This window comes from Argiope bruennichi, chromosome X2, assembly GCF_947563725.1.
Source record: "Argiope bruennichi chromosome X2, qqArgBrue1.1, whole genome shotgun sequence".
NCBI classification, from domain to species: Eukaryota; Metazoa; Arthropoda; class Arachnida; order Araneae; family Araneidae; genus Argiope; species Argiope bruennichi.
In genome coordinates this window covers 81,791,783-81,816,930 of record NC_079163.1, presented here as the reverse complement: position 1 = coordinate 81,816,930, position 25,148 = coordinate 81,791,783, and the positions used below count along the sequence as shown (strand labels likewise).

Below are 25,148 nucleotides of genomic sequence, written 5' to 3'. Positions count from 1 at the left end.
AATAAGCTATTTAGAATCTTCCATAAAAAGCATATTTCAAAGGATGCAACGAATTTGTTTAATATCAAACGTATACCCCATTCTAGAACCATCTTTGGAAACACCAATAAAAATCGAGTACAATCGCAGTATCGATATCGATATCATTTAGCAGTTTTATCGAAATGAAGAATGAAAAGATGATGAGCAGAAGACATTTCACGGGCAAACCCTAGATATGTGTTTTGTTATCCTTTCTTTCGAGGCAGCGGAAACCAGAGTTGATGTTTCTTTGGGAGATAAGAAGCTATCGGCCTACTGCAATCCTTAGCTTAAGATCTGCGGAACCGTCGTCAACAGACGGAAACACGGAGGCCGGAAGAGGACGTAAAGCGCTTCCTCTGCTGACCCCTGCCTTCTCAACGAATTTAACATCGTAGACTACTAAGTTACAACAAAGACAGGACACTTTGTGTCCTTTTTTGCAAACCATTATCACTCAAGTATCCCGGCTCAGGAAGTTTCTGTCCAAGGTTATACCCCACTTAAAGTTCTTTTCGCTGGGCGCATCTGCATATTGTAATCTATGGCGCTTGACATGTTTTGTTTTTCTTTTCCGAAATTATTTACTATTATCCATACTATTAAAATAGAATAAAATAATTTCAAGGTTTTGTTAGCAGATGGTTTACGAAGTGTGACCTTGAGGATTGATCTACGAGAAGAAATTTTACAATCAAATGGTGGGCGATATACAAATTCATCTAAATCTTGTCTTCCGGATTCCTTGTTCAAGGATATGAATCCTTATTCTAAAAAAGTTTGTAACGATTGCGGGAAAATGATTATTGCAGGCAATGAATTGCCTGTCATTCAAGAAAATCATTTCCAACCTTTTGTTCAGGATGGAGACCTAATTCTTGAAGTCGAGTGTGGTTCGAATATTGGTTGGATGTACTTGTCAAGGTTGTGCCAAGGATCGAAAGGAGCTTCCATCTTATTTCAAAACGTTTGGCTAACACCTAATGAGTTTCAGTTTATTAGTGGTAGGGAGACAGCGAAAGACTGGAAAAGAAGCATTCGACACAAAGGAAGAAGTCTCAAACTTCTCATGGCAAAAGGATATTTTGACTTCCATCCTTCTATTTGTGTATGTAAAGGTCTCTTAACAAAAATCGTAAGTAAAAGTTTTTTTGTTTATCGTAATAAATGTAAGCAGAAGATGGTTTCATTAAAAATTTGAACGTAAGCACTTTTTGCCGCGCATTGCGAGGCTGCGCTTAATAATTTCTTCTTATCAAGGTAGTGAAGAGAAAAGGACAGAACAAATACAGAAGTCATCAATAATACGGTCTGCAAAGTAACTTTGAGATTCTGCAGCGTCTTCTTGTAAATTAAAAAAATAGCTGCTGTCAATCGCTTTATTAATCTCTCTAACCTCTTAAGTGTCTTATTATTTAAATAGATGACATTAATCATTTCAGGAAAGTGTTATCTTCCAGTATTTATTAAGAATCATTATAATACTTGGCCTTTGTAGAGTATGTGTATTCTTTGCATCGAATTATAGTGTCTTTCAAAGGTTTAATTTCATATATGTTTGAGAGGCGGTAATTCGATGTACGAGCATGACGATTAAGGGGTTAAAGCTTTAATATTTTCTTGATATCTTCAGGTTTCACCCAAAAAGGATGAATCGTATATATTTCTTAAAAATTATTATATTCTTCATTCATATTTTATTAACATTAAATAACTGGTAATAAGCCCAGTAACTTGTGCGTATGTCAAAGCAAGTGCAGCTACTCCGATTGTACATTTAACATCTCTACAAGGACTGTTTTTAGTATGAGAAGTTATTACTCCGCATCCTTAATACTTCGAAAGCAAATGTATAAAATCAAAATTTTTGTCTGAGATCAAATTTGGCAATATTTTCCAAGACCTGTCCTTCATTTAATTTGTTATGCAATGTATAATCAGATTCTTTTGAAAAATTTTCTATATTATATCATTTTTTTAGAAATTTTGTAACCGTTTTTGTTTTGAAGTCTGGAAGTATTATTCCAACATCTAGAATAAGATTTCAGTATAAATAGCAAAGACATGATCTCAAAAAGCTAAAATAGTAATAAAAGTATCCATGAAAAAGAATATCCGATTGCAAAATGAGCATTATTTTACTTGTGAATTAGAACTAAGCATTGATAAAAACACGGCTTCAGATATAATTTTAAACTTACATTTTTTTTTCTAAATCATTTTGCTATACAAAAATTTGAACGTGAAATTAATTTTAGTAACAATTTAACCCCTTGACGGCGATTTTACTTAACATTCTAATTAGATGATACATCCTATTTAAAACATTTTTTGTTATTTCAATCCCAATAATGGCATAAAAGGGACTTGACATGGTTGAAGCGTTTCCAAGCGATTTTTTTCGTTTTAAATTACTTAATACTTTCACTCAATTGAAAATTTAAACGATAAAAATTTACAAATTCGACAGACATGCCGTTGTAAATGAAGTTAAAACTGCTTTCTTTTGTGTATAATTTGAAGGAGAGAATATGTACACACAAATTACGACGACAATCTGCCTGTTGATATCACATACAGTTAAAAACAAAGAAAATAAATGATAAAATTATCTGTAAAAAATTGAATTTTTCGATGGTATTTATAATTAAAATAATACAAAAGATGCGTTCCCAAATTAATGAAATTGAATATCATTCATATATACAACATTTGGAAAGGGGGACTTTATTTTGGTCTATCAGAATGATACGATAAGAAGGTTTAAGCAAAACGGAAATTTGATGGTATAATCTGTGATTTAGTATGCTTCCTACCAAATTTATCAATCTTTGTATGAAATTATGTAGGTTGGCATAAGTTCTGACAAATTTTTTTAGAAAGGCAGAAACTTAGATGCTTCAGTTCTTTATCTCACACAAAATTATGTGTCTTGGTTTGTCACTTAATTATTAATTAACCAAATTAATTAAAATTAAATTTATCTAATAAACTAAATGAATCCCTTTTCTTATTTTAATTTCAAGCTTAAATATATTTTAACATAATGACTAGAAAAAAAATGGGCCTTTAAAGGGTTAAGGGAGTAAAAGAAAAATACTGATTATAACCGTATTTTATAAAGTTATTTAACCCTTAAAGTGAAGCATTATTATAAAATGTATGCAGTACATATTTTGTATCACTTTTCTGACTAGATCGTTTTTGTAAAGGTATATTATATAATAAAAATAAATCAAAAAAGACAAGAAAATGTCTTTATTAATTTCATAATTGTATTCTTATTTGTTTATTAATATTGTTACAATATACTGAATATCTACTGTTCTTGTATAAACTTGATTTAATTTTATTCAGTAACTTATCACTAGAAATTAAAACTATCCTCGTATCAATTTTCTTGCATAAATTCTTGTAAATATTTCATGCAGATTATTTCAACATCGTAATAGTGATTGGGGGTTCAATTTCTCATTACTATGGCAACTGTATCAAAAATTTACATGTCTCTGTCTCCAGCTACCCATCGCTGGAACATTCAAATGATGAAACTAAACAATGAAAATAATATTAATTAATCACTTATTCATAGTCTGGTTTATAATGCCTGTCGTTTGTTCTAAGCCATGGCGTTATTTGCTTAAAGAAAATCAAATTTTTTTATTTGTGAAATACAAACTCGAGTGCCTTTCAACTTCGCAAAATTGTAATTTTTGCGAGAGTAAATAGATCAATAATGTTCCGCTGAACAAAATGTATAATGGGTGGGGGGATAATTGTCATTTTAATTTTATTATTAAATAAAAGTGCACTGATTGGGCGTAATTGTTTTACGCGATAAATTCAATTTCAAGCCAAAACGCCCCATTAATTTTGAGACTCAATAATGCTGCTGTATTTAAAGTTTAAAAATTATAATGGCAATATTACCTTTCCATCAGGCCATGTTTTAGTATAATGGTATCCATCTACAATAATATTTGAACGAATATACTGATTTAAAAGTTAAAATGAAATTAAATGACTGAAGTCAAATGAATACCAATCACAAATTACAACTAATCAATGGATTATTAATAGTTTATCGTACATAGAATAATAACAAAATTTTAACATTAAATTACAATTAACATTAAATTTAACATTAAATTGTTATTGTTAACATTAAATTATAATTGTTTAACATTAAATTTACTATTTAACATTATATTCCTAATAGTTGACATGTTTTTTTTTAAAAAAGCAATCCCTTTTTGGTTAAAGAATATTGCGTTAAGAAAGGATCCTGTGTAACTTATGACTCCATTGTATGTTTTTATAAGGCTTGAATTCAAATGACAATTGACGTAAGAATAGCGATAGATAAGGGTGTAGATGTCCAGCGCACCAGTTTTAATGGATACCACAAACACAAAATGTCATTGTGCTCCGTCACTTTAACACTAAACCTACCGTGAGTAGTGAAATGACTTTTTTCCAACGGCAGTTCCAGTGTGTCAGTGAAAAAACGGAAACGTTTAATGTTAAAAAGCATAATAAAGTTGCGAAAAAAGATAATATGCTCCAGATACTTTATATATTACTAAGCCATGACTGATAACTTGGGACGAAAAAGTCATTATGTCCCAGACGCCACTTACACTCGCAACGCCATTGCGTATGAACCAATCAACATTCGAGTTTTTTTCAATCGCAATCAAATTGAAGACGAGTAGATATTGTAGGAGCGATAAAACTTTGATTATATATAAATTATTTTGAAGCTGTATTCTAAAATTGTGTAATAGCAACATGAATGTTTGCATTTGAAATTGCAACAATGGATGCCAAATTCAGAAAGCACATAACACGAAATAGGAGCACACCTGTCAATTACAATTGACAGTGTGCCAAAATAGTGACTTACGAAAGAAAATTCATCACCGGTAAAATCGGCGAACCTGGAGAAGAGCATAGAGTAAGAGGCCTTCATTAACCTTCTGCTATTTTTAACATTATGTAGCTTAACAGAAGTAATACCTATATCTTACATTGTATATTTGCGCTGGTAAACTCCGTTTAGTTGAACTAGGTCTAAGTGAAATCAGCAATAAAATTAAATAACCATCCTGAATTAACATTTCTTCTCTGACAAGATATTAAAACGTATGATCTATTTAAAATTTAATTTTATGAAAATAACCAGAATTAATAATTTTTTTAAAACTTAAACGGAATTAATAAATGAACACTTTCATTTATTTATCTTGTACATTTCGGGAAAATTCAAAAAAGTCTTTTCTAAGGTCAAAAATACTTTTTACCCTTTTAACCTTTTTACTGCTAGAATTTTATTAATTTTTTTTTTATTTTATTAAATGTTGGACAAATATAGATTCGTTTCTTTCGTTCTGCAGTAAAATATAAATGAAAAATAATTCCTAGTTTTACGGAAAAAATAGAATTTTTCTTCCAACTTCTTAATACATTCGTACTATAACAAAATCTTTTTTATATCTCTAGATTTCCTTGCTTTTAACTGGGAAACAGAGTGATATTTTCTGAAAGAATTTAAAAATTAATTAAATCATCAGATTACTTCTCTCCAGGGTGTATGGGGGGGGCAACATGCAAAAAGACGATAAATGGTTCTACTCAGTTTACCGGTTCTCGTTTCTTTTTGGGTTACTATAAAGACGGCACGGTTGTGTTGGCTACATCTCCCATTACAGATCCATGTGTCAGTCCCTCTGAAAATTAGGGGGGGGGGAATTCCTTTGTATATTGTAGACAAGATGGTTCATCCATTATAGCGTTTTTTTTGGGGGGGGAGACAACGGTGGCATGTTTTTAATTAACTCATTGAGAGTTGAATAGAATTTAACTCAAGAGAGATTAATTATTTTGCTTCAAAAAGATTTTCTGAATTAATTTTTAAAATATGACACACTTCAATTTAAAATAAATTTCAGCTGTTTTTGGGAACATAAGAACAACAATAAATTTCGACTGTTTAATTAAAGTCGAGTTTCCAATTGCTGAAAATTTTATAATTCATATAATAACTGTGATGCTCGTTTTTAGAAAGCAAATCCACCACTGAAAGCTAATTTAAATAAAAATGTTGAATAATAAATTATTTGCATATAATTAAATAGAAAAGGTTAAAAGTAACCTTTAAAAATGTAGAACATATTGTAATCTGTGTTAGTACAATTTTTGCATGAAATCGAATATTCAATTGAAAATCACATTTATTGCAGAAATTTATAGATAAGATATTGAAATTCTTGAAATAAATTTCGAGAATCAGTCTTGAGCATTTAAATTAAAACTTCGAGAGGAAAATGAGGTGTGCTTCCAAAAATCTAATATATTTTGGTATTTGAATTATAAAAAAATAATCAAGTAATATGCAATATAAGATGAACAGGCAAATAGTTTGAAACTTAACATATACAATCGAATATTTAGAACTTTATGATAAATAGATATAATTTTGCAACTAATTTATTTATTGCTCATTCGTTTATTGCAATTTATTGATGGCTTCAACATCTTTAGATTGAAAGAAAAACGATCTTTAAATAGGACTGCCAGCTCACTTTCGGTAATTCAAAGAAGCAAGGAAAAACAGTTTCAAAGCCATTTTTCCTTTCAGGAATATGAAGTACAGAGAAAATATTTTAATGGTAAAAAGATTCGAACTCGAGATTTGGATGGAATCCCCACATTTCAGACCTCCTTGAATCCGAAAAAAACATTTTTGGCATCATGCTACGAATACCATAACTCAAAACGTTTTGAGCTAGACGGGTGAAATTTGTTATATGGAACTACAACCAAATTTGTAGATTTTTTATTAAATTTAGAATGAAAAACTTTCATAGGAAGTTTTTCCGACTGTCGAAATATAAATTAACAGGATTACAATACAACCAAGAAAGCTACATACCTAAAATTTGGTATGCATGTTTAGCACCTAAAATCAAATTTTGAACCAAATTCATCAAAGGATTGATCGTCTGTCTGTACTTTCTTATGCGTGTAAGGCGCAATAACTATAAAACGCGATGACGTAAATCAATGACATTCGGTACGTTATCTTGCGACTACAACTGTAGTTTACTGTCAGATTTTGGTCACACGATCGGCAAAAGCGTCCAAAATGCATATTCTCGTGATTGATTCAGTAAAAACGAAATGCAAAATGTCGATATTTCGTAACTACCGTTCACCAATGCCATACAAGGTGTTCCTGGCGTCGAAAATGCACCTTCGGTATTCTGATACTTGTGTATTAACCAACATAAACGCTAAAGATTGCATGCTAATAGGTTCTTTTGTATTTAATACTCGCCAATGGTATGCAGGTAATAATATACAAGTACATATATATCCCCCGTAGAAAATTGCACCGTAGGTCCAGAGTTTTCTTCAGAAGTGGGGAGGGGGATGGATAACACGTTTATTAGAGAGTATGAGAAAAAGTTTCAGAGAAATTATTCCGATTAGTTAGTACTTTATTAAGAAGGAATGAAACAATAAAATGAATGGAAACGCACAGTAAAGAGTCGAATATTTATCGACATAATTGTTTAATTTGCAGCTGACTCGCTAATACATAATTTTTTCAAAAATTGGTTTTATTTATTTATTGCAATAATCATACCTTTTATATTTTTTATTAGATAGTAAAATCAAAACTGAAAAGGGTTTTTTCTACTTCATTTTAAAGCTACAGTTAATTGATCCAAGCTCATGAGTCGATTTCAGACACTCCCAAAAAGAAATAAGTCAATGTCAAAAAATTTGGGTTCATTTAACAAACAAAATGATTTCGAAATTCTTTATCTCAACGACCATTTAATTCTTGAGAGAAAAGCAAGCAAATATTGAAATAATTTGCGGCATCGAATATTTAATAGCTTAAAGAAAACGATTACGTAATTGCAAGTATTTAATTGTTTTAAATGCTTTTTTTTCCGAAATTGGAGTTTTTAATTTGAAAAAAATTATCATTAAGTAAGGTCGTTTTAGTTTATAATTTTTTTCTTTCCTTGTCTGAAAACTATATTAAATCAAGCTAAGATCATAAATTAATTTTAATTTTCATCATTACAGCCCTCCCAGGAAATTTGAACTTGATGGAACAGAACTATTTAAATATTCGGATAAAAAGAACTTGTTAGGTAAATTGGTTATTGAATGCACACATGGATGCATTTGGTACGCAGGCTGTGAACCTAAACTGAAACACCTGCTGAAAACCATGTTTATCCAGTTATCTCGTCCAGACTAGCTATTTTCAGCTCATTTTCAGGCACTCTATCAAAGAAAAATGAACTCGTACATTGTTTATAAGAGCTCATTACAATCCATGGGCTTGGCTCAATCCTTTTCTTAAAAGGTTTCTGTACAGACAAAATTTCGCTGCTACTTTTTTAGCAATTTATTAGCAGAGAATGCTGAGAGCTCAATTATTTTTTGTAATATATTGTCGAAAATACATCGGCGGGTTTTTTTTTTTTTTTTTTTTTTTTTTTTAACCATTTTGGATTTGAGAGCATAAGATTTTCTTTCGTTTATAATGAGTTCCAAGAGAATATAAAAACGCCTTAACGATTTTGATGAGCGAATTGCTCTGAAAAAAAGTTAATAAAAAATGCTAATATTTGATAATATCTTTGCCCTTTGAACTTTTTCAGACAATTGCGCGTGACTTTTCCCATGCTCTGACGACAATTTTCAATAACATGAGCGGCTTAATTGTAATTGGCTGTTTTCTTTTTAGTTTTCCATAATATGATTTAGTCTGCTTTAGTAACATTCGGATTGTTTGCAATAAACTTATGAAATTTTAATATTTTAAATCTATGAAAAATCTATTTAAATCTATTTGCTATTTTTTTTTCTAGTTCATTTCAAGAGGGTTGCTTAATTAGAATGATAATTCAATCCATCATTATGTATTACCTTGCAACCCAACCAACTTATAATAGCTATTCGATACTTTTTGAATTATTAATAAAATTTACGTTACTTGTTACACATGGTATATATTTACAAAATCACAAAAAGTTGTTTAATAATATTTCATATATATACTTGAGTTCTTATAAGTGTCACTTCGATAAATTTATATTTATTAATTAATTTTTGTTGAAGCATTTCATATTTTTATTTAATTCATATAGTAAGCTAATTTTAAAATTAAAATTTTTATTACCTTACTCTTGTTTATAGAGAATCAAACAACTTCGGTTTTTGAAATTAAAAATAAAGCATTTCATAGCTAATTTCTTCGGTACAATTTTGAAATAAATATTAAATATTAGTTCTCCTTTTTTCAAAAAATGTTAATCTATTTTCATGGATCCGCGCGTCTGGGAACAAAGAGTGAAAGCTAGCACGTCTTTCGTCATTTCACCGAGCCAGACTAAACAACTGCTGCATTTAAATGAGGGATTAGAAGTTTTAAGTCATTTATCTGAAGCCAGCTGTTTTGGACCATTTTTCATTGCTTGCAAATTGCCTGGGAAACTGAATAAAAATTACACGAGAAGAATTTTGCTTCGTGAACGCCGGTATCACTTAAAGAGAATAAAATTTTCTTTGGTTATTGTAAAAAAATTAAAGAGGTAAAGCGAAAATATGAACATTTTGAAGACACCAAAATTTTGATAACATTCAAACCTAACAAATTCTTACTTAAATAAACATAATTCATTTTCAAGTATGTCGTTGAAAATTATGTAAACATTAACCCTCTCCTTACAGGAAAGAGATGATTTAAAACAAAATCTTTAAAATCCCACTCTTTGCAGAACTAATTTGACTGTCCATAAACTATCCTGCATAGTTTTACATGTTGCTATGTCGTCTGATGCATATTGGTTGAATTTACTGTCAAAAAGAAAAAAAAAATAATAACAGTAATACTGCAAGGAGTTGAAAATATCAATGATATATTTTCTCCCATTGAACTGAAAAAGGGACAAGAATTCACCTTGTTTCAAATCAAGATTGGTATTTCAAAAGTACATTTGGAGAATTCTTCCATTGTAACCTAAATGTTAACAGAAAACTGCAGAATAACTTCAATTTTTATTTTAATTATTGCTCCTCAATGCTTTTTTGGTCGCGTTTTCCCTATACATATGTTTACTGTGAATCGTATAAAATGCTATAAAATGATCGCGTAAATATTTTAAATTGATCTAATGAAGATCCTATGTGAGAATCTAAAAATACCTCAATTATAAAACCCACATTTTATTGATTTGTCCGATGATTGTCGCATTTAACTAACTTATAACCTTTGGTATGGATTTAATAATTTTGAATCTTAGCTGAATCTGAAGCTTCACACCTATAATTCTACACTCTGAATATTTCCTTAAACCAACTTGATACATGGGCAAAATCAAAATGCATCAAACAACATTATATGGTAAATCGTTCGTGCAAATGATTCAAGAACTGGATGACTCAAATTTGAAGCTATAATTCTAGCGTCAAGACATTACAATCTCTAAAACTGGTATTTCCTATCTTTTATATCACTGAAAAATTATTATTTTAATGGATAGATAAATGTCATCAAAAAGAGAGAAATTAGAGAAAAATTTGAAGTGATTTCGACTTGCAGGAAATTGAGTTTTGAATGAGAAACAGACAAATGTATTTGTCTCATCCAGAAATTTGGAAAATTAGAAATGCAATAACTTGAGATTAAATTTTGATTGAAAAGGTTCAAAATTATTGGTGAAAATAATTATTTTTAAATACTGAAAAATAATTTTGCCACAAAAGGCAAGCAATTCTTTAAAAAAGGGCGATATTTCACGATAATTGGCTTGATATCATTCAAGAAATAATTCACACCATAATTATCCATAGAACCATTTAGGCAACCGATATTTAATAGGTCGTGCATTTTGATTAATAGCGGAGAATAGTATTTTTCGAGGTAAAAAAAAAAAACTTTGATGGCCAATAAATTCAAATCAGGCTCTTGTCAGAGCTAAAATTAAATGAGCGTCTCCGAGAATTATAATTTCACGATACAAAGATCTTTTGTGGTCATTTTCTCCAACTATACTGCTGAATAAACACTTAAATTCTTGGCGGCAGCCGGTCGTGAGCTCATATAGGTAAAACATCATCAGATATGATTGACATCACAATTGCGGGAAAATTACTGATTTCCAGATCTACTTTGCTGGCCTAGTCATCAATCGATTGTTGAGGCAAACTCTGGATACAAAGAGAGGGTTTGTCTATGAAGTGGCTGGGTCGTGATACCCAAGAGAGTGAGCCGCTTCTAATTACTTACCATCAATCTCGGGTAAGAATATAGTCTAGGTTCCAACGATCAATAGCAGACGGTCAGGTTAAGTTTTATTTGTGTACTTTGTTATTCAAAGCAGTGTAATGAACTTCTGTAAAGAAAATGTTTTCGCATTATTTTAGCTGCTGCAGTTGGTAAAAAGTATTTTGAGGGCCAGGATATTGCGGTAGTTCCCATTATGTCTAACAATGAGCCGAATCTTTATTTCTGCGCAACATTTTCCGAATCGAAATTGGTTCTTCGATTGTTATTTTACTTCAGATAGGTAAGTAATTTGAAGATAATTCAATCACACGTTGAGATTTGAATGTGAATACAGACTTCATAGCAACCGACAAAATTTATAACCACGCCAAGATTACTTGTTTATAAAATGTGTTTTTTAATTTTCCTCCAGTAGTCTATTCAACAACGAAACTGTTTGATTATACATTTAAATATGGGAAATTTTATCTCGAGAAATATTAGTAAGTAAAATTTTTTTCTGCTACCAAATCTATGACACTTATTTACTTTTTCATTATTTGGTATTCCCGTCAGAAAGTTTTATTGTTAAAATTAAGAATAGCACACAGAATACGAAATTAAGAATAACAAAAAACAGAGGATAAAGAATTTCGAATTTTGAAGGATTTTTTTTCTTGTGTTATTGCCTTTCAAATATCAATGCACAAAGAATGTTTAGTTGATAGATATTAGTTTATATTTTACTTTCTGTAATGATAAAAGGACAACACATCACGTGGAGAAATATTTACTTCTGTATTCCGTTAATTACAAAATAGACAATCATATAGGATGTAGAAATAATATCACTAAAACACTACAAAATCGTCTTTCAGCGCTAGTCTTATCTAAATTCTAAGAAAATTACATCTTCAACATTTTAGAAAATTGAAATCATAACTTGAAAAATGATTTTGCAGAATATATCCTACGTTGATTAATCATTAATTTGTTATAGACACTTTCTGAAATTAAAATAATTTTGGTCACAGTGAAAAAAATTGGCAAAAAAAATATTCACTAGAGAATGATTAAAAAAAAAAAAACACCTGTAGCGATTACGCATAAACTTTATCGCATACTCTCTAGTAAAGGCATGGTCCCCTCCCCACTCCCGCAGAAAATCTGACCTTTGGCAAGGCCGTGAACGCCAAGAGTATTTGAATATTTATTTTTAAAATCCGGCATATGAAAGTACTGTGCTTAATAATATACTAAAGAAAACTGGTACCTGTGTATTATTAACCACTTGTCATGAGCATTCAGCAGCTACGAAAGAGCCTATAGGTGTTTGATATTTAGCTATTTATTTTCTGATCAAACGCTGGGATGAGGTTTATACACAAGCGGCAGAAAACCAAATGAGCATTTTAAGTACCATTTATCCGATCCATTGATGTTAAGATTTGGCATGGAACTACAATTTTAGTAGAAAAAAATCGCATAACGAATTTCATTTATTAAAGGTACTGGGTTTTGAGTTCTCTCTTGCATGCATGTGAAAATACAGACCGACAGACAATCAACCCTTTGGCCGATGTGATTCAAGATTTGATATTAATGTACGCTTTATGTGGTAAAACTGAGAACAAAATTTCATTCACCTATGTTGCATTTTTGAATTACAGCGTCTATATGCATGCAAGAGAATAAACCGACAAACGGTCAAACACTTAAAAGATTTTGTTTCACATTTGATACTAAAACAGTATAAAATTTTATCCATTTAACTCTATACTTTTTTTTATTAATCGTGTTAATTTATATTCAGATAGCAGGACAGACAAATAATTTCGTTCAAAATTTGACAGAAATCTGAAAATTTGGTGTAAAAAGTACCAAATTTCATGAATATAGCTCAAAATGTTTGAGTTATTGTGTTTACAGGCAGACAATTCTAAAAAATGTTTTTTTGGACTCGAGCAAATCTGAAACATAGATTCTTCAAAATTTAATGTCCGAATTTTTTGACGATTACGATATTTCTGTTTGTATGCTTCGTATACGTAAAGGTAAAATGGTGATGAAACGTACACAACTTTTTTTACCTATGTGAAAATAATATTTTGAAGCACTGGATGCATAGATTAATACTTAAGGCCGAGAGTGGCTCGAACAATTATAAAAACATTTTGATTTCAAAATGTATGAAAACTAATATTATGACATCACATGTCTCCCCTTATCTGAATTCAGAATACGACTTATTTTTGGATGGAACAAATGTGTTCTACGTGAATTTATTGTTATTAATCCAATGAGTGCCCGTCAAGATTTCTGAAAATAATTGCTTGAGTCTTAAATAGCAATATTCAAATCAACAAAAGCCCAATAAAATTTCAAATATTTGCCAGAGAAGCCAATTACTTCCTTAAAGCCATAATTTTTTTGATGGAATATGAAATTTTAGTATTTTTTTCCCACCATAATTAGTTTCCAATGGCAAATCTCTATTTTTATTACTGGAATATTTTTAAAAATATTTATCCATCATAATTTCTGTTCGAAGCTGTCTTTAATTTTTATTGTTCAATTACTCTTGAGCTTGGCATAGCATGTTCTAAGCTGAACTTTATGCAAGAAAAATTCTTACCATACTGCTATTACTCAAATTTTCTTAAATTAATTATTTCAGTCTATATAAAAAGTTTAATCTCAAAGCGTTTTCTAGAATTTAAATTAAAAATACTAACAGGATTAATGTTCTCATACTTTTAACTTTTTTTTTTCACTCTTTCGAACCTCGAGCGTTTAATCAAGAAATCATTTAAAAATTCTCTTGTTGATTTTATTCTTGACTGGATTTTTTTAAAGGAAAAAAAACTGCTTAAAATTGCTAAACTTCCTTGATTACGGGATCTGTTGTGCACTTTCTCGTAAATCCGAGTCCTCTTGCCCAGGGTCATATGTGAGAGTCAGGCCACCCATCTCGCTGTCCTCAGAACGGCACGACTCATGTTGTTCCTCCTGCACCTCACTATGATCTTTAACCTCCGGACGATAAATTTCCTGCTCATGATGACATTGTCTGAAAACTCTTTGAAATCTATGACAGATAAGATCTGGAAATCATTCTCCGCTACTCGTTTCAAAACTTGGCTTGAGACTAATACCATGGCCTTTCACCCGATCCCTCTGGCTGTTGCAGGATAATTCGTCTTGCCAGTCTGTCGATGACACTCAGATAGCTCGATTCCGTCTTGTCAAGCATACAGATACCACCGGCAATGTTTGTTGTCATGTACCAATTCTTGACATTGGAGAGGTTTCAAGAGCCAAGTCAGTAATCGGTTATGTTTGTGCCGTCGGCATGGATCAACAAAGAAGTCCTCCGTGTGCAATTGAAAATGGCAATTGGACCCAGGAGACACACGGATGAAGCTTCAACAGGTGAGAAGTCTGCACGCGGCGATAAGTCACTGATGCCAGCGGAAAGCATGTTACTCGTTTGGTTTGATGTCATTATAAATTAGATACAAAACACGTTGCTCTAATTTGGAACACGCACCGGTGGCAGTAGGTTCAAAGGTGGAAGAATGCAGCGCGACCAATAAAATGCAGCCTTCATCTATCTCGTCTCATCAAGGCAAAGCTGACGTGATGAGTTGAACTCGTGACATCGAATTTGCATGAGTTAAAATAAGATTTCCTCGTCTACTTCCGCTTCAGTTTGTTAGACTTGAAACTCATTTCTTTTCACCTGTAACCTACACAGTAGAATCATTCCAAAACTGTCAAAACATCGATGATGTATTGCATAATTAGTTCTTCTCTAAACTACTCAATATCGATAATTACTACATTGTATAACTAGAAACCTCACTCTGACCAGTCTGAGACAAATCAATATACATTTGTAGAGTTCGCAAAAAAATATTAGTTATCAATTTTTATTATGAATTGAGATATCATTTTAGAGGATTAGGGGATTACTTGTTTGATAGACGGGGTTATAAAGTGACTTTAATGCGCAAGATGAGTCGTATAATAATCATCTGACTGATACATTTAACATTTCAGGACACCGTATAACATACAAATTATTAGATCAGTATAAGCATTGAAATAAAGCAATATTTTCATTGACAGACATTGAACTTGAGTAATGTTTTCAAGGTTTCGTTAAATGGTTTAATACATGTGAAGCAAATAAACTTCAAAAACTGAGAATCCCAACTCGGGGGGGGGGGGGTCGACCCATTTCCTTAATCTCTTAATCGTTATTTTTTCATCTACTATTTAATAAAATCATACTTTCCGTTTTGGGAATGTGATTTTTTTTTTTATGATTTAACTGAGAATCTATAGAATACTTGAAGTTTTGAGGCTTGTAATTTTTGTATCGAATTATAATATCTTGGAATAATTTAACATACAAGTTTGAGAAAAAAATAATCCGATGAACGTACGATGCACAGATGCGATGGTTAGAGTACTAATTGTGATTGAAAATTGTAAACTGAATGAAATGGATTAAAGTTGAGTAAGGAAAAAAATTTGCCTTTCTAATTTTATTTCTTCGTTTAATAAATCCATTTTCTTAAGTTTTGTTATAGCTGCTATTTTACTATTAACGGTATTGTGGCAACAACTAATGTTAATTTTTTTTACAATAAAAACTACATTTATTCTTAAAATGAGAATATCGATTGATTTCTTACCTTTAGTAATTTCGCAATTAACACTGAAATATTTTACAAGTAATTACTTCAACCCTTTGATTACACAATTATTTGAAAGCGTTTTTATGCATTTGAGGCGCATTTAATTTCTTTGACCATGTAGAGGTAGTATATTTTATATAAAAACTTCTTTATTTCACATTATTCCGAATATATGCTTTGAGCGATATTGAGGTGATTTTAATTAATTAGCATTACAAAAGTAATTGAACATAAATTCAAATACAAAACGTTCTGATACGTCAAATATACCCAAACGGTTTAGGGTTAATTTTAATTGATGCAAACTCGGAAAAACATTTGTTTTGAGCAACAAACTATTAAGAATAAAAATTGAAACTACATCTTATCGAAACACAAATTATAAAATATTCAAATTCTACAAGATGAAATGTACTTCTGAAGAAAAGACATGTTCCATTTGGTCATAAGAGAATTAAACATCATAAAGATTTAAGTATTTAAAACCTCATCAAAAACATTTAAAAGATATAAACTTTAGAAATTAAAGATTTTCCTAGAGAAATTGATCTACATTTGTGCTAACCGAGAGAATTTGTACGTATGTAGACTCACGGAGATAAATATTTTTGGATATAGTCCGACTCCTTAAATAATTGGTTTCGGTTAAGAATAGGAGCATAAAAGTTTGACAACAAGGCCTTTTGTTTTTGTCTCCAGTATTAGTAAACAAAACTGATTAAGGAGACTGAATTCAAAACGTCTTTAGTTTCATTTTCAGTTCTCATTCTAATAAAGAAATTTCATAAAAATTTATGTAACAATTATATTAAACGGATTTACCGTTTGTATGGATAAATCACACTTCGTTTTCTTGCATTTTTTTTTCTTCGTAAATGTATACAGCCGCGATGGCCTGGCGAGAAGCTCTCGGCTTCGGGACTGGAGGGTTTCAGATTCGATTCCCTGAAGAACCATTGTGTAAATGGGACCAATGCCCGCCAAATCCGTTAGGCTATATTGTCTTCCGGGTGGAGTAGTGTGGAACCAAAAAAGGAGACAGTGGCGGTTCAAGTGTCGTCCTCGTCATCTGTCCACAGTTCAGAATTAAGAAGTCCATCCCAGAATAGCCTCCTTTTCAAAACAGGACGCAACTATAGCTAAAGTAAACTTAATACATGTGTATTTGAGGGAAAAAAAAAGGTATCAGAAAATTTATTTGACTAAAAAAAAAAATCGAGAGGGAAAAGTTTAAGGAATTCTTTGTTAAAGTTGCAATCAAGAGCATCAGGATTTGAGTTCCTCCTTTGGAGCCTGGTATTTGAATGGGTATTCGAAACAAGTGCAGATGAATTGATTGCACGTTTATCTTGACGTTGGTACTATGTGACGAAAAGTCTGTTTTGCCATAAGACAAACAAAATTTTATTTTGTCGTAAAGGTTTTAAATTAACTCTGTAAAATAATTTTAAAATACCATTTTATTTCAAGTAGCATTAAAAATTTTGAAAATACCATCATGTAATAAAATTTTATTGATTGAAATTCAGTGGCAAAAATTCCACTTTCGAAATTGGAATTTAGTAGGTTCGAATCCATCTATGGTTTGTTTGTAAGTTGACAGTTTTTCAGTTTGTAGAGGATGATAACGCGATGCGACAAGATAAAGGAGTCAAGTGAGCCTTTATATTTCGTATCTTTCTTATAACGTCTGCCAAATTTGCGAGATAAGCCTCCAAATAATCTTTCGTAGACTTTAAACGTGAAACTGGAAGAAATCTACTCACTTTAACGAAAACTCCAATTTTTTAGTGCAATGAGAGCTGCTTAAGGGGAACCTCGTAATTTTGAATTTTAAATGGATAAAGAGGGTCACACCTGAACCAGCACTCCATCTTCTAAACTTCCACTCCACACCAGCATATTTACGCCGTCATGATTGACATATATTGGATAATTGCACGAATCCATTCCAGAATTCAAGACATTTCGTCTGTGAGTCGTAACTGACACTTACTGGGAACTATAAATAACACAATTGATTTTTCATGTTTTATAATTAAATTGTACAGCAAATGGTAATGATCTATAAGATAATTTATAATTATTTCATTTAAAATCTAAGCATTTTAAACGTTAGGCAGAGCTGAATTGAAACATGGACCTGCGAATGGAAGAAATGCCAAAATATGATCGAAATACAGAAAACGACTTTTTTAAAGAACTTACAAATCAAATACTCAAAAAAACTGAGTCGTGGCTCCATCTATATATCGAAAAGAACATTACTTTTTGAGATTGTTAAAAATTGCAGAGCTATAATATTGTATGAATTAAACTTCTGATTTTAAGTGGCTAATTAGTTTTGGAATTTTAGAAATTTCATTTTTGAGAGGTTTACGATTACGACAGATTACGATACACAATATAGAGATTTGCAATTCTTTACATGAGGATTTTAATTTTTTTTTTCTTCCTTCCGAAAGGGTAGTTTCAAAATTATAATAGAAAGCCAATACATTTTCAGTCCAACTTCTAGGATTATTTTATAAATTCTATAAGAATATCCATGGTTTTTCTTTAGACAACCTACAAATTTACCATAGAATTAATTTTATATTATCGAATAATAACAAACTCAACTCGTATTTGAATTGATTTTTCAGGACCGAAATAATTTTCCACGTTTAAATTAACTTCATATTTCATCATGGAATTTTAAAAAAATTGGAAAAGCAATTTTATCATTGACATATAATTAATTTATTGAATTCTTGAAGGATCAATTTAAATTTAAATTGGAAGAGAAATGCGAGTGCACAAAAATAATAATCTTGGAAATAAAAATGATGCATCGCTTCATTATGTCTTATTGTATGACAGCCAATTCCATGCAACTACAAAAGGTATATATTTATTTGAAGAACAGTGCTTTGTTAATGTGCCGTTTAATTTTGATGAGGAAAAGTGTCTTAAGTGCGGTTCTCTTCGACTGAATTGAGAGTTTCATTGAAAAATAACTATCCCATATCTTCTAAGTGGTTCATTAGTATAAGTAAATTAAATCAAAACATGAATTGATTGTAAAGAAATTGAATTATTAATTATTCAGTATTCATGCTCAAACAGGAAGGAAATTAAATTGTTGTATTTGAGTTTCATTGATTTCTATATGGGAAAGAAATACGATAAATATAGCCATTTAAATAATGATTTGAGAAATAACTTTTCTTTTTTAGCAAATTTTAATGTTAAACTGTTCATGTTTTTTTTTTTTTCCTTCGCGATTATTTCTCTCAAACAATTTCATAATTTCCTCACGTGTACTTTCACCGTTCTTTGCTTTTAAGAAGAGTTTATAGAAAAACAATCTGTATAATTGACAGAGAATCATATAGATTGACTTTACGTTATGCAACTACAAAATATAAATTCTTCGAAAATTGTACAATATGAATTCTTCGAAAATTGTACAATATGAATTCTTCGAAAATTGTACAATATGAATTCTTCGAAAATTGTACAATATGAATTCTTCGAAAATTGTACAATATGAATTCTTCGAAAATTGTACAATATGAATTCTTCGAAAATAGCAATGCTAACATTTTTACTCGAAAAATAGCAAAATTTTATAATTTGTATCTCATGATTTGTTAAGAAAGTTTGCTAGGAGGAAGAAAGACCGATTCTACATTTTCGAATTCGATCCAAATTCTGAATATTAGAACCAGGGAATAGGACTGACCGAGAAAAACGAACCATGAATGCTAATGGACAATTCTACTGACAGTCCCAGGCATTTTCTCAATTTCTTTGCAAGTTGATAGGTATTGATTGTTTTTCAGTTCACGGCCGGTATCTATCAGTCGAGGAACGCATTAATTCTATCTTGGGAGAAAAAAGCATTAAAAGACATACGTATGTGGAAAACATGCTTTGAACAAAATCTGCAGGATTATTAAATAAAGGGCATTCAATTCTGTCTTGATATTTTTTTCGATGCTGCTATAAATTCTAAAACTTCACCGCGCAACTCCAGATACAAATAGCATATATCTGTTGAAGCAAAAAAGATTGCTGACTGAGAAGTTTGTTGAAGTTGCTGACTGCGTTTCAACTTCAGCTGAGAAAGAATGACTGTAGAGATTAAATGAATAGAAAGGACCATGAAACCTAATAGACTACTACTCCTTTTTCCTGAGTTCAAGGTAAATTATATAAGTGCACTCTAACATATTTCAAATTTTTCACGTTGGAATTTCTAATTTTTTTTTCACTCACTTCCTGATGCGCTAGAGTTAAAATTTACTACATTTGTGTATTTTAGATAATATGAAACTCTTAACATTTGCCGAGCTTAGTTATCATTTAATCGAATAATTCAATTAAAATTTAATTCCATGTGCATGGCGCCATCTGGAAGTGAATTTGAAAAACAGGTGATTAAACGAATCCATAATATTGGAAGTAATAAATCAAAAATTAAAGACTTCAATAAAACAAATAGAATAAAATTTGAACTCAAAACTGTTACCTTTTAGTAATAAAAGTGTTTTTAAAATTGTTAAATTTATATTTTACTTGACTTTTTTAGTTTCTGAAAGATAAGATTGTGTAACCGTTCTCTTACCAATGTGTAGGAATTTTGAATTTAGCACAATTATGGGTTATCGATTATAATACACTTAAATTATTTTAAGAAAATTGGTTGATTATATTATATTTCAATTCCATACGAAAAATGAATTTGAGAAAACAGATTACAAAATTCCATAATATTTATAATAATGAGTTATAAAACAAAACAAATTCTACTTTTGTACACTGATAAAAAAAAGTGTTTTTAAAACTAATTTTATAAAATTTCTAAGTCATTTGCCCTGCTCAGAGATTACCAATAATCTTATCACTTTTCTCTCTGTTTCTCGTTTAATTTTACCTATTTGTAACTTTTCCATTCTGAATGTTCAGCTCCAAAACGACTTAATCGTATTTATATATATTTTAATATAATAAGTAAAAAATAAATTCATATTTCTCAAACTTGATTTTTGTGTTAAAAAATACAGTTATGCGCTTTAAAATCACATTGCGAGAGCTCAAATTTAAGATAACAAAATAATCGGCAATAAGGAAAATAAACCGAGTATTATTCGACTTAAAAAGATGACTTCCAAGAGTATTTACGAGTTATCGTTTATTTTATTTTTTTAAAGTCATTACTTGGGAGCATACAGTGCCTCCATCACGTTCTACCTCCTACAAAATTACCCAAAGCAATCAATGGGCCAATACTTTCCGATCCGCAAACAGTAAAAATCGAGCTGTATTGAATAATCATGTTGCAATTTGTTTGTTCGATGGTTCCAGAAAGTATCAGGCGTAATTGAAGAACTCATAAAGGCCGAGACACAATAGCTAATGCCGCTAATGACACGATCATGCCGAGAATAGCTCCCGTCCAGATTCGAGTGTGGACGATTACCGGGAGCAGTTTTTGCAAGAATGAAAAAAAAAAAAAATCAAGAATAAATAGCGTAAACAGTTTAGTATGCAAACGTTTAGGAGGCTTAGATTTCGGCATGCCAACGCCCAGCAAATTCAGCAACCCTTCAACCTCGAGTTCGTGCCGGACTACTGGTCAAGTGAGTTCTTGCTTTCGAGACAGAGATGCAGCCTTGATAAATTTTCAATCTAGGAATCTGAAAAAGCGGTGATTATGCAGAAGGGTCGTGATCGAGGTATATCACTGTGACAAGATCATCGGAATCCGAATATTATTCGAAAAAACAGAGTTATCGCGGGGTCAGTGTCAAGGGCGTCATGAAATGCTACGCCCTAAATTGAAGGGGATAAAAAATGGTTTCATGATTCCCTTGGAATTGTAATGGGTGGAGAAAAGAGCGCATTTCGCGGTTTCAATAAAAAAAAATTTATATTGTTATACCAAAATGCTCATTTTGCATATAGGATGTGGTTTTTAAATGTAATATAAGAAATTTATTGTTTACTGATGCTGCAAAGTGGGGAGTAGTTAAAAGTTGGGCAATTTAAGTCGCATTCACTCAGTGACAGATTTCAATATAGGCAGATGCCTAGGAACATTGGGATCAGGGGATCACAGGCAGATCTTTAAAAATGTTATTAGCCTAACTGTCAGAAAAATAAATTTGTAAAAAATACGGATTATTTGAATTCCAAAATATTAGTAGATGAATAATTAAAATCATTAATTAAAGCATAATTAATTATAATATATTAGAATATTAAACAATCATTAACCCTGTCATATTCCAATTGGCAAGCTCTGCAATATATTTTATAGTTTATTTGAAGTTTATCATAATAAATTATAAAGAAATGCTTTTATTTGTACGTATGAAAATCATTAACTAGTAATCAGAGTTAATTTTTGATAAAATTTTTAACTTTATTGAATTTTTCGGGATATACTAATTAAAAAAAATATTTTTTCATAAATATGCCATAGAATTTTAACTTTCTCTAAGTTCTCAAAATAATATGTACAATAAACTGAAATAAATCATTTACTTGTTGAGTAAGTTAAAGATGTGAAATTAAATTAATTGATAATTTAAAGAAGAACCTCATAATGTGCATTGCCAAGAGCAGTAAAATCCCTAAATCCGCCACTGCATTCACTGCAACTTTCAGCATTCCATTGATATGCAGTGAAATTTCTTCCGCTTATACTGATTGGCATCACATGCATTTCTTTAAGCCTAACCTGTCTTTTCACTATTTTTCTACGCAAACATAATGACTTGTCAGTGAATCTTATTTAATGACAAAATAAGAACTCGAGTTCTTGCCTAAACTACTACATTTGAAATAAATTTACATTCATACAGTATTCATAGATGAAAAGCATTCGCATAAAAATAGAATATAAGAGTTCGTTCAGCTCATGGCGAACCAAGAATAACCACCAACTCTTTTTCTCATCTCTGCTCGTCTCCATCTCTTCGACCCCTCGACTATACGGCCACCTATGACCTCCACATCTTCTGCCAGAATTGGCTAAACACCTCTCATTTGGCGGTTATTAGAATTTTACTTTTGCCCAAATATTGTTTTATAACATGATTAAAATCCCAATATCTTCCAAAGGGATGGCAAAACATGATTACAGAATGTACCAAGCGGAAGTGGTCATCCAGAAATCTTCTCTCATATTTTTTAAACAAGATGTTATCTTTCTCCCATCCCCCGCATAAAATTGTGAACGATTGGCAAGGCCTTGACTGTCACGAGTGCTCAGATTTTTATTTTTAGAGTCGTCCCACACAAACAGTTGCCGGCTTCGTAACACTGTAAAGATAACCAGTACTTGTGCATTATTGATTATAGGCCATTCGCGAATAATTGTTACGAAAGGCTCTATTAATGTGTGATTTTTGATGATTTGTTTTGGGATTAATCGCTGGAATGCGGTTAATACGCAAGTACCATGAAACCGAATACGTATTTCGGATGTCTTTTTTAGGGGGCGGGGGCTAGTTAAAATCGAAAGTGGAAAATTGAAGACCACAAACCGAATTTCATTGATTTAAGTCATTGAGTATAAGAGTAATTGTGTTTAAATGCTTGCTACAGTACAAATTGATAGATTGTCCATCCTTAAGTAGAACTGGTTCCAAATTTTATACAGATCCATATTATAGATGATAAATATGCGTACCAATTCTTATCCTTCTAGCTCCTTTGTTCTGTAGTTATAATGGGAAACTTGTTTACCGACAGCCTGACATATTTCCTGGGAATGGATTTCGTTCAAAATATAACAAAAATCTGCAAATTTAGTGCAAGGACTATATACTAAATTTTATTCGTTTAACTCAAAGCGTTTTTTATCTGTCGTGCTCAAGGAAGACTGGCGGACGGACAGAATAACAAACAATCATATTTCCAAAAATGTTTTTCAGCCCCAGGGAGATCGAAACGTGGAATCAAAATCTCGAAGGCAGATTTTTCACAAATTAGTCGCACTTCGTATGCGAGAAAGTAATAGGAATGATTTCCTCGAAACCTTCTCACAAACTTCCAAAAAATTATTTATAAATAACTGTATGTCATTGGCGAGTAATAATTACAAAAGAACCAATTCAATTGCGATCTCCGGTGGCAATTTTTACGATTCATATCCGAGATGCGACTAACACTCAAGCACCAGAAATCTTATTAAAATTTTGGACGCCTGTTTCCTGATCGATTGAAATCTATCGGTCACCCGATGGATAGAGCAAAAATTTTAAATGCACCCCATAGATTACTATTTCATAACTATTGTATGTCAATGCCATGCAAGGCGTTCTCTGTCTTATCGTAGGCTCATAATTTTAATGCATCATGGGTGATAACTTTATAAAGAGTATGCCAGAAAGTATTGGAGAAACCACTCCCGATGGTTTTGCTGTATTGTTATCGAATTTACTTGTATTTTAGCAGACAGAAAGACAGGGTGTTTTTGAATGGATTTTGTTTTATAGAATTCTACAAATTTCATCCATCTTTCTCAAAACGTTGAGGTATCGTGCTCATAGACAAACAAGTAGACACAGTGCCAAAAATATATTTTTCGAAATCAAGAGAAAATTCGGGTTTTTTTGGACGATAACAATACAAATAAACAGACATAATGCCAAAAAATATATTTTTCTAATTCAAGAGGGTATTCATCAGTGCAGATTCGTCAAAATCTCGATTTTTTTTATTACAGCATTTTTGTAATAAAGATACTGTACAGATTCGAAAACATATTCGTCAATAAATAAGTAAGAGTTCCACAGAGAAGAAAGAAATCACGAATTTTATACAGATTTTTGAACTTTTGAACAAAAGTTAGCCGTTCTGCAATCATGTCGGAGACAGAGTCCCTACAGAAAACAGTAGACCTGATACGACCCACCATGCGACTTCGTCTTACTTCTGACCGATCCTCAAAATACTTTAAATTTGATTAATCGCTTGCTTATTTTTTACATTCAAAGTCATTAACTCAATTTAAAATATATATATATATGATATAAAATACAAAATTTCAACCAATTCCAATTTAAAACTAGAATAATTATCAGATTAAAAAAAAATGAAGATTCTTTTAACTCTAATTGTAAGCTAAA

General features: G+C 31.1%; 1 protein-coding gene across 2 annotated transcripts in view; it reads left to right on the top strand.

Moving 5' to 3' along the window:
* Positions 1-284: 284 nt before the first annotated feature.
* Positions 285-25,148, top strand: part of LOC129960197 (uncharacterized) — a 329,310-nt gene continuing 304,446 nt past the window's right edge. For both annotated transcript variants that reach the window (XM_056073423.1, XM_056073422.1), the window contains exon 1: positions 285-1,156. In XM_056073423.1, the coding sequence (XP_055929398.1) occupies positions 779-1,156 (378 nt within the window). In that variant the 5' untranslated portion in view covers positions 285-778. The remainder of the gene's footprint in view (positions 1,157-25,148) is intronic.